Source organism: Toxorhynchites rutilus, chromosome 3 (genome assembly GCF_029784135.1).
Source record: "Toxorhynchites rutilus septentrionalis strain SRP chromosome 3, ASM2978413v1, whole genome shotgun sequence".
In the NCBI taxonomy this organism is placed as follows: domain Eukaryota; kingdom Metazoa; phylum Arthropoda; class Insecta; order Diptera; family Culicidae; genus Toxorhynchites; species Toxorhynchites rutilus.
In genome coordinates this window covers 4,045,972-4,057,573 of record NC_073746.1, presented here as the reverse complement: position 1 = coordinate 4,057,573, position 11,602 = coordinate 4,045,972, and the positions used below count along the sequence as shown (strand labels likewise).

Genomic DNA, 11,602 nt, shown 5'->3' with positions numbered 1-11,602 from the left:
CAGTTTATGCCCGATGTCGATGATACGGCGTATTACAACGGTTAATCTTAATTCTATAAGCTGCGAAGTGAAAAAATCCTTATTGAGAGACTACTTTTGGAATACCGATGCAGACGTTGTTTTTTTTACAGGAAGTTACCTTCGAAAATTTTTCATACATTAGATCTCATAATGCAATAGCAAATATTAGCGATGATGAGAAGGGGACGGCAGTTATTCGAAAAAGCTTGGGATATCCCAATAGTATTTTGAACTGCAATGGAAGAATAATCTCGGTTAGTATCGATAACATCAATTTTATAAACATATACGCTCATTCTGGAAGCCAATTTAAGAAGGAACGAGAAATTTTTTTCACTGAGGACATATTGATTCATCTAGTCACAGGTAAAGAAAATGTTATTATAGGAGATTTTAATTGCATACTTTACCCGGAAGATTCCAACGGTAGAGTAAAAAAATATCTGCAATGGACTAAGATCTATAGTTTCATCTCTAAACCTCTTCGATGTTGAAAAAAAGATAAAAGGAAATAACACCCAATTTACATTCTTCCGTAACGATTCGAAATCACGTCTGGATAGGATTTATTCCTCATCTACATTCATAGAAATGGTATCTCACATAAAAACCGTCCCTTTGACATTTTCGGATCACCACAGTGTATGTTTAACATACAGAACAAATGATCAAGAATTTTTCAATTTTCTTGGCCGCGGCTATTGGAAAATAAACTCATCATTGCTAGTCAAAGAAGAAATTAAAAATAAATTTGAAACCATTTATGATAATTTAAAGTCGAGAAATTCTGCTTTGAATCTCAATTATTGGTGGAATATTGATTTTAAAAACAGTGTTAAAAGACTCTTTAAGACTGAAAGCTAAAGTATCAGTCAACAAGCAAAACGCGAGAAAAACTTTTACTATCGTTGTTTAATTGAGTTATTTGAAAAACAACATAACGGAGAAGACGTGTCTTCTGAAATGAAGCTTGTTAAGGCCAAATTAATGGAATTAGAATATAACCGAATCAACTCAATCTCATATAAATTCAAACCAAGCACTCTTTTATCGGATGAGGAACTGGGTTTTTATCAAATCACAAGTGCAGTAAACAGAAATTCTGGATCAAATATGCTCAAGCTTAGAATCAATGGGGAATTGATATTTAACACGAATGCCTTACGGCAAATTTTGTATAGTCATTTTAAAGATAAATTAGAAAAGTCTCCTGATATCGATACTAACTACGAGAATGTTTCGAAATACGTGAAAAATACATTGACATTGAATGATCAACGACAGCTTCTAAACCCAATTTCTACCGATGAATTGCAAGCAGCATTAAAATGTGCTTCAAAGAAGAGCTCCCCTGGATTAGAAGTCTGTTTATTTTGATATAATAAAAGACGATTAGGTTAATCTATTAAATTCATATTTGTTAGGAAGAGAAGATCCTCTCGCTCCATTTTCTGCCGGAGTTATCACTATCATTCCTAAAAAAGGGGACCCTCATGACTTGAATAACTTTAGACCGATTAGCATGCTGAATTCGGATTATAAGTTGTTCACTAAAATATTATGGAACCGGTTACAACCAATGATGAATAAAATAGTTGGACAAGGTGAAACTGCTTGCATATCAGATCAGTCATGTGTTCAGAATTTAAAAAGTCTACGTAATATACTAATTAGGGGAAATAGTTCGAAACACTTTAAAGCTTTGATTTTAAATTTAGATTTGGAAAAGGCGTTCGATCGAGTAGATCATGAATTTTTATGGGCGGTTTTGGAAAAAATTAACTTTCCATCTCAATTTATTGGATGCTTGAAGCGATTGTACAAAAATGCGAATTCAAAAATTTTATTCAATGGTTTCCTTACTTCATCGTTTACCATCAAAAGCTTAGTTCGCCAAGGTTGTCCATTGAGCATGGCGCTATTTGTTCTTTATATTGAACCTCTTATTAGTATGATGAAAGAAAATGTGTCAGGTTATCTCATTGACAATAACTTTGTTAACGTTATTGCTTATGCAGATGACATAAATATTTTGATTCGAAATAATCATGAATTTGATACCGTACTCGAAATAGTAGGTGTTAGCTATAGTGGATCGTTGGAGGAAAAACGCAGTTGAAAATTTGGGGAGTCTCCACTTTTAATTTTCATAAAACACGTAACATTTAACATATATATTATACACTCTAATAAAACATTAAAATTAACACGTAATGGAATGAACGAGCGTGCTGTATTGGCATCCGACGGTGAGAAGGACTTGGGACCGACTGACCTTCGATGATAATCGATCTTATATCGGTTATCTCGTTGCTCTCTCATCATCTGGAGCTTTGGAAGCTGAGCTTTGGTTGGTGAGAAGAGAACTGACAGCATGCGGGCGAAATAGGGTCGGTACCATCATCCAACATTCCGACCCCCCCTGAAATTACTCAATTTCAGATAATTTTGACGATTTTTCCATATGCTGGTCGTCCATGGCAGGAAGAGGGAGCATGCATATTTTGGTGACTGGTCTCTTCAGGAATCCTGTTGCAGTACGTAGTGTGACGACTCGAATTACCCCGTCACTGCCAGGATGAACTTGATGAATACGGGCCATTCGCCATCTCATCGGTGGTTGATTTTCGTCGACCATAATAACCAATCTCCCGGGCTGTATAGTGATCGGAGGCTTCCAATTTTTGACGCGTGCTTGGAGCTGCGAAAGGTATTCGACGCGCCATCGACGCCAAAAATGTTGTTGTTGCTGCTGAATGAGCTGCCAATGTGATAATCGGTTGCTCGGTGTGGAGGTATAATCCGGATCGGGAAGTGCATCCAGTGATGTGCCGACGAGGAAGTGAGCTAGCGTCAGCGGTTGGAGGTCATCAGGGTCATCTGACAGCTGTGTTAGCGGTCTGGAATTTAGACAACCTTCTATTTGGACTAGAAGTGTTAGGAAATCTTCATATGATACGGAGGAATACCCTATTACGCGGAGGAGGTGTTTTTTAGCGGAACGAACGGCGGCTTCCCAAAGCCCGCCAAAGTGGGGTGCCCCAGGCGGAATGAAGTGCCAGGATATTCCACTCGTACTGCATTCTTGCTGAATTGCTTCGTGATAATTGCGATTGCTTAGGTTGCTTATTAATTCTGCTAACTCCTTTCGAGCGCCCACAAAGTTTGTTCCGTTATCGGAAAATATTTCGGCCGGTTTTCCACGACGTGCCGTAAAACGACGAAGTGCCTGGAGAAATTTCGCGGTGGAAAGGTCGGACACTAGCTCCAGATGTGCCGCCTTTGTACAAAAGCAAACGAAGACGGATACATACGCTTTAACTGAGCTTTTCATATAACCTTGCTTTATGTACACAGGCCCGAAATAATCTATGCCTGTTGTCGAAAACGGTCTCGCGGCAACGATTCGTTGTGCTGGAAGTTGGCCCATGAATTGCTGTTGTAGTAATGGCTTCGCACGATAACAAGTGATACATTGATGTGTCACTAGTCGACATATCCTTCGTCCACCTAAAATCCAGAAACGTAGTCTTATTGAATTGAGCATGAGCTGTGATCCAGCATGGAGTAAGCGTAGGTGATAATTTCTCGCAAGAAGCTTTGAGAATAGGTGATTTCCGGGCATAATAATTGGATGTTTGAAGTCAGTTGAACTATCGGAATTTAGTAATCGTCCTCCAATCCGAATAATTCCATTTTCCGTGAGTTTGGGATTGATCCATCGAATTTTAGATGCACGATGTACAGCTTCACCTCTCGTTAGAGCAGTGAATTCCTTTTCAAAGGCTTCCTGTTGGACCAGTTTAATAAGACATAATTCGGCGTCGGTTAGATCTTGCGTGGATAGTGGTATTGAGCATTTTCTTTCTTTTTCGGGAATTACAATATTCCGCATGTATCGCCTGCAATATGCTGTGATACGTAACAGTTTTGCGTAATCTGAGAATTTAGATAAATACCAACATAAAAATGAACTCGTGGGAATCTCAGCAACAGCTGTAACGGTTTTCTTTTTTTCCTTTTCTAGAACTTCTGCATACTCATCAGACCTTCGTTGATACGGCCAATAATCTCTATTTTTGGCCAACCATGGTGGACCACTCCACCACGAAGAATTCTGCACCAGTTGTTACGCTAGTAATCCCCGGGACAGATGGTCTGCCGGGTTCACTGGGTGATGTGGGAGATAGTAGGTAGTGATAGGTTCCACTGATGTTTCTGAAACCTTCCTCATGTGACCTCGTTCCATGTAATCGGACATGAATGTATGGTACTCCAACTTCAAATTATTGTCGCGGGTTAGTCTTCGTTCCAGAAGCATCAAACGACGATGTGCAGTCACCTTCATATCACCCAACCTTGCAAAGTTTTCCGTGGCTTTTGGCAAACCAACTGTGTAGCGACCATCCTGACCTCGCTTCACTGTTCTTAAAAAATACTCTTCACATTGGGATTCCTCCAGAGAGTAGTTTGATTGCGAACCTTCATTCTCGCATTCCCAGAATCGTTGCATCAGTCTTTCCAGTGACTCCGATATCGTCGAGTGTTGGCAAACGATAGGAGACTTTCCATTATCCCAACCACATCGTCCAGTGACCACCCAACCAAACACCGAATCAATGAGTGTCGGTAAGTGATTTCCCAGGGGCATCCGTTGCTTTGATGGGAAAAAGCTGAAGAAAAATTCACCTCCAAGAAGTAAATCAATCGAATTAGTTTTGAAGAATTCAGGATCGGCTAATTGCACGCCTACCGGTAAATCACAGTTGATATCAATGGTGGTGGTTGGCAAATCCTCAGTTACCCTGGATAAAACATAAAATTCCATGGTTTCTCTGTAGTCGGTTAACCTTGATTTCACTGTAGCTTGAATTTTCTCTGATGTACTGGCTGAGACTTGTCCGACACCGGATATTTGTACATTTGATTTTACTCGTTTCACACGTAGTTTCTGTGAAAGATGAGCGGAAATAATGTTACACTCTGAACCAGAATCTAGGAGTGCTCTTCCCGGGAATTGGTTTCCAAAATCGTCCTCGGCCATAACGATTGCTGTCGCCAAAAGCACTTTTTTCGCCTTCCTGTTTATGGTACTGCTAACCATTACCGAATTGGTATGAGATTGGATAATTCTATGGTCTTCCGTATTGGAACTGCCACCCTGAACGGTTGATTGGATTGAGGTATTTGGTTGTTGATTGCCATGTGTATCTTCCGGTTTATAGCAAACCAAGGTATGATGACGCTGTTTACATCGACGACATGAGAATTTCGATGAGCATTCACGAGCCTGATGTCCTTTTCGAAAGCAGTTTCTGCACAGTGAGTTTTGTCGAAGTAAATTTTCCCTCTCGCTAACTGAGAGCCTGGTGAATTTAGGACAGATGTACAAAGGATGCGAGTCCGCACACGAAAAACATTTGTTCGGGGTAGTTTGAATGGTGCTATGACTAGCAAGCTTTGACGATTGGACCTTCCTGACCATCGGTGGGTTGTTTACAAGGGAGTGATTCCAGAATCCGAACCCGACGTTGAAGGAATTCCACAATATCCTTAACACTCTCCTCTTCCAATGACGAAGAATATTCCTCCCAGCAGCGTCGAGTTTTGTCATCTAACCGTGAACAAAGCAAATGGATCAATAATAGGTCCTTATAATTTGCTGCCTCTACCACCTGATCCAGCACTTTAGTCGCCTTTTCAAATTCATCAACCAACCTTTGAAGTTCCACGACCGATTCCCTTTTAACCGTATGCAGCTCGAAAAGTTTCTGGACCTGCTTTTTCTTGAGCAACTTACTATTTGAGTACCGTTTTACCAATAAATTCCACGCGACCTCGTAGTTCGCTTGGGTTATAGCGAGGGATGAAATCAGTGTCAATGCTTCCCCTTCTAGTTGACTCCGTAGATAATGAAACTTCTCTATTTCGGGAAGGTCTGAAGATAAGTGGATCAATGACACGTAGAGGTCGCGGAAAGCTAACCACTCCTCAATGTTTCCGGAAAATTTCGGTAGACTTATCATCGGTAGTTTTACATGAGGGTGAGGATGCGAACTGGTAATTACGCTGGACTCAAGAACCTGGGGCAGGGCGGCGTTGCGATCGGAACACTCTCGCAGTTTATTTTGCAGGAATGCCTTCACAGCAAAGAATTTATTCTGGAATTCAATTCGTTCCTTAACATACCGTTTTCTTAGATCGAAGTCTGGACGACATTGTAGCAGGCGAACTCAGATAATCAAACACCGAGAAATTGAAAGAAAACCGAAAGGAGCACCCTTTGTGATGTGGTAATTAATTGGAGAGGTTCTCACCTGCTCACAATAAATTCATGCCTTGAATTATATTGTGATTTTGTTGTATGTCCCGATACAGTTTATTGCCGTTTCACCGTGGAATGTTGCCAGAGATTATCGCTGATTCAAAACAGTACATTCGTTGCACCCTGTGCAATATGGGATTCCGTAACTGGTGATCCGGTAGCCGATGGGATAAGCCTAAACCAATGAGCCTCGCTCACAGATGGGAAAAACACCAAGAATAACACCAGCAGATAACCTAATATTCCATTGGAGAGGTACTCACCTGCTCCCGATTATATCGGGCCTTGATAATATATTAATCGGTAGAGCAGGGTGAGTTGGATCCGTTATTTTTGTACCACAATAGTATATCATTGATTGAATCCCTCATCAATCATTCGCTAGAACCGCGTCAACCTCGATGTGATGATTATGGTATCGAATTGACCAGAAGCTTCAACAAAAAAGGAGCCAAAGGGAACACCGGCTAGGTATCTGGAGAGTATTGGAGAGGTACTCACGTATTCCCAATAAATTCGGGCCTTGTATAAATTCAATCTGGAACGATTGTCTTCCAAATCCTTAATTCCAATAGTGTATTATCGTGCTGACAATTGATATTGTCCAATCAATTGTTTCGGACGTCGGTTTCGGACAATCGCCTATTGTGCAAACCTTGCAACAATGGAATCCTTTCAACTACGGTACTCCAACGATCCGGTTCGAAGGACCAATGTTGGGTATAGAGGATCGTTGGAGGAAAAACGCAGTTGAAAATTTGGGGAGTCTCCATTTTTAATTTTCATAAAACACGTAACATTTAACACATATATTTTACACACTAATAAAACATTAAAATTAACACGTAATGGAATGAACGAGCGTGCTGTATTGGCATCCGACGGTGAGAAGGACTTGGGACCGACTGACCTTCGATGATCATCGATCACTTATCGGTTATCTCGTTGCTCTCTCTTATCATCTGGAGCTTTTGAAAACGAGCTTTAGTTGACGAGATGAGAACTGACAGCAACCGGGCGAAATAGGGTCGGTACCATCATCCAACAGTAGGGTATTTTAGTATTTATTCATAAATAAAACTAAATTTACCGAAATCACAGTACATCAGAATTAATTCCTGTATATCTGGCCCTGATGATATATCAGAGAAGTAACTGAATTATACGTTCTCGGCGTCAAAATAAGCCAAAAGTTGGACAAATTGATAGATATAAATTATGAAAAATATATCAATGACATAAAACATCTTCTAGCGTTACATAACCGTCGAAATCTGAACATATTCCAAAAGACATGGCTTCTTAACACGTATGTTTTTTCAAAATTTTGGTATTGCAATTGTCAAGTATTCCCACCAAGTAACAAGCATATTGCTGCATTGGAATCAATTTCTGGTCGATTTCTTTAGAAGGGTTACATCTTCAAGGTCCCCAGAAATGAACTATATTTACCTGTTTATAAAGGAGGTCTTATAGACATTGAATCTAAGGCTAAAGCCTTGTTCATCGAAAACATTTTATTTACTCGAAGGAATAATAACACTATTCAAGATACATTCATGTTACAACAAATGAACAATAAACAATTGACACGGAACATGAGAGAATGGATTAGTATTGCAAACGAAGTCAATCAAAATGACCATCTGAATACTAGTCAACCTATCTACAATTTTTTAATTGGTCAATTGAACATTACTTGTAAGGTACAAGGAGATATGCCTAATCTGTTATGGGAAAATCTATTAGAAAATCTGAATCAAAATTACATAACATCGAAAGGAAAATCTGTTTTATTCAGCATATTTAAAGATATTGCCATAAATAGGAAAAAAATGTACCATTATCGTATTAGAGGCATAGAATCCAGCATGTGCGAAACATGCTCAGTTGAAGAGACTGTAAGCCACTTGATAAAAAAATGTAGATCATCGAGTATTGTTTGGTAATGTTTGAAGGAAGTTTTAATAAACAAAATGAAAATAAAACTAAAAGATCCAGATAAAATATTGTTCTATACCATTGGGAACAAAAATTGCAGGCTTAAAGCTACATTGTGGCTAGTAACAGAAACTATAGTATTTAATTTTGAAAGCAAAGGGCAAGGCAACATGGAAGAATTAAAACAGAAAATAAGAACTAAGCGATGTAACTATCAGAGCATATTCAAAAACCATTTTGGTAATTATTTGAATTTTTTCTAACAAATTGTAATAGTTTGTAGAATTAAATTTAACTAGTTTTAGCTCCTTTGTCCTTTCCATTCCTCTATGTTTGAGTATGAGTATTCGAAAGATCGTATGTTGAGTTAAAGCGTGCGTGTTAGTGTATAGTTTGTAGTGTCACTAAACCCGAGTAGGCCACGGGTAATTGGCTCCCCAAGATCTGAGAGAGAGGAGCCAGCTCGCGTTTGTTGTGATCACCCTTATGTCAGCGCGAACCAGTCACGGTGAACCAAGGGGAAGTATTGAAATATGTAGAAAATTTCAACATGACATTTTTTTGCAAGACGTTTTATGTGAAAATAATGTTGACATCGGACTACATCTTTCATTTCTATACTTCATTCGAAAGATAAAATGTCTACGCGTTATATGTGTGTTACTTATTGATCCAAAAACTTGTTTCAATAGCTCAAAAATTGTTTTGAAAGCAAGCTATTGAAATCACAAAAATCTGTATATAAGTAGGTGCCAGCTCCACTCAATTATAATTGTACAGCGGTTAGATCATTTTGGAACAGTTACTGCTGCAAAAAAAAACAAACTTGCTGCTGTGAAGAAGGCGACCAGCAAGAAGAAAGCTGCTGCTACTGCTGGTGTGGCTGCCCGAAAGCAAAAGTCAAACAAATCCTCAAAAATCGTTGCATGCAAGCCGAAAACGCCGAACTCATAGAAATCAGTAGCAGCTTCGAAAAAACCTACCATCGCCACACATAACTCACAACTAGAGAGAAAACAAGATAGTGTTTTCAGCAAATCAAATCCAGTTCTTTTCAGAAAGAGTTTATCAAATACTGCGGTCAAATACATTCTTTTTTAATTTGCGATCAACGTAAGATTACATCTTTCGAGCACTTATTAGGAGTACAGTGAATCTTGAGAAAGACAATTCATTCCTGCTCGACACTCACACAAAAAATGTTCACTCATCAATGTCACAAACGGGAAGTGGGTGTTGTGAGGGAGGGCAGAGTGAGCGCAACATTTATGCAGACTGATTGGAAGCGACAGATATGTTGTATATGGGAAATGGTATACAAATTATATCACACATAAAGGGGAGAAAGAATCTTGACCCTTTTAGTTTTTTGGACAAGACTATTGGTTCACCTTCACTATCGGTCAATTCGATTAGATCTTCAGTGATACTAGTGCCTTGATTAAACCTACATGTCAAAATTGAATATTGCATATGAATGTGAATATCATGGCAAAGATGACGAGAGACTGGTAGTATAATTCTCATCTTCATCCGAATGCCTGTTAAAAATGCAGACACAGCATCCTTTTTAGTCAACCTAGTATTATTTCCATCGGACACAAACAAAATTCCCTCAAAATACACCTGAGAGAAATCAATGTTGGCTATTTTCATTGGAAGATTAGCTCTTATTTTATGTATTCCACATACACACAGGTTTTTTTTACGCGGGGTATACGTATCTCGTAAAAAAACCGCGTTAATTGGAAAATCCGCGTAAAAAAACCTAGGTGTACGCTGCATATTCAAATTGCATCGGAGATAGACAATCATCGCCCACATTGCAAAAATCGATTCGTCGAGCTTGCAGTAATAGATCAACCTGGAACCAGTGAAAGAATACAAGAATTCGCGAAAACTGAATGTACGATCGGAAAAAGTCACAAATGGGCCCAAAACACCCATAAATTCACACAAGATCTCCACCGACAAACAAATCATAAAAGTCAGTTTGCTTCTAATTTTGGATTTTGTTTTAGAAATCATCGAAATAATTCTTTAGGACAACTATATCGAAATTATCAAAAGTAAAAAATGTTTGAATGGGCCGATGCCGCTAGAAGCCATGATGTGGGCTGACCTGGTACATCTTTTATTATTTCCTACGTGATCAGTGTTCAAATTTTTACCCCCATATATTCCTGTTAGACGCAGTCCTATGTCAAAAATCAAATCGGGAATAAAACGCACAAATGTACTCACTAACAAAGGTTCACGTCAAGTTTGAACACTTTTCTCATAAATGAATGACAACAACTTGCTTGATTGAAATTGTCAGTTTGGAATTTTCTTGATGAGAATGCGTAAAAAGAATAAGAAGAAAACAAACTATCTGTCATTCAGCTGGCTCCTCTCTCTCAGCCCAAGATTAATGATAGATTTAAGGAAGACGAACAAAATATGCAAAGCTTACCGAAAACAGAACGAAAATGAAAATCATCTACTTTGTAAATCTGTAAATATGGTTATTGAATAAAGAAATACACGGAAAAAAAAACACACCGAACGATTGCATTCTCTACCGAGCGGAGATAATTTTATGGCTGCAGTGTCATCACACCGCCGCGGCGGTCCGGTTTTCCGCCCTTCGTTCCGGTGTTTGTGCCGCGCGAAGTGTGTAGACTCCCGACTGCACCGAGCTGATGTCCGGTGGTCATTAAATTTCCATAAGCAATAAGCGGCGAGGAGGAGGTTACTGTATGTTTATAAAGAGGCATAAAGCGCGCAGCTTCTTCCGCTCACTGAAGAGGATAAGGGCATATTCTCCCACTGACTGCTTCGCAGTAATTGGGAAAAGTGGCTGAGTAATAAAATATAATGATGTACTTATTAGGAGCTTTAAATCGTCCGCTTCTGTTGCCGGAAGAAAGGTTTAGACACTTCGTGGGTTTTACCACAGGGAACTGGTTGTCCGTACGGAATGTGTTGATCAGTGGGAGCTTCTGTCGCTCCGGTTCGTTAATGAACTGAGATAAAGAGTGCGGTGATTTGCGGCCGTTCATTAGATGATAATTAAAATGTAAATTACCGGAACAATCTGTCAATTATGGTTGCTTCAAACAATGGTTTCTCCTAGTTTTCATCTCCCAAAAAAAAAATTTGTCGACCCAAGCCGACCGCTAACGTTTAGCTGGAAGCTAGTATAAGCAGAGGAAATCAATCTCCTATAATGTTAATCATGCGAATGCTTGCTATCCGAAACAATTTCCCATCAACTTTGACATCACTGCGTGCATTGCCGCCGAAGTTGATGAAGTTGATCACTGTTACTAT

At 39.2% G+C, this 11,602-nt stretch overlaps 1 protein-coding gene across 1 annotated transcript; it reads right to left on the bottom strand.

Moving 5' to 3' along the window:
* Positions 1-4,150: 4,150 nt before the first annotated feature.
* LOC129779768 (uncharacterized) lies at positions 4,151-5,125 on the bottom strand. Its single transcript, XM_055787451.1, has one exon. The coding sequence runs from the start codon at positions 5,123-5,125 to the stop codon at positions 4,151-4,153; it is 975 nt and encodes a 324-aa protein (XP_055643426.1).
* Between the last annotated feature and the right edge of the window lie 6,477 nt (positions 5,126-11,602).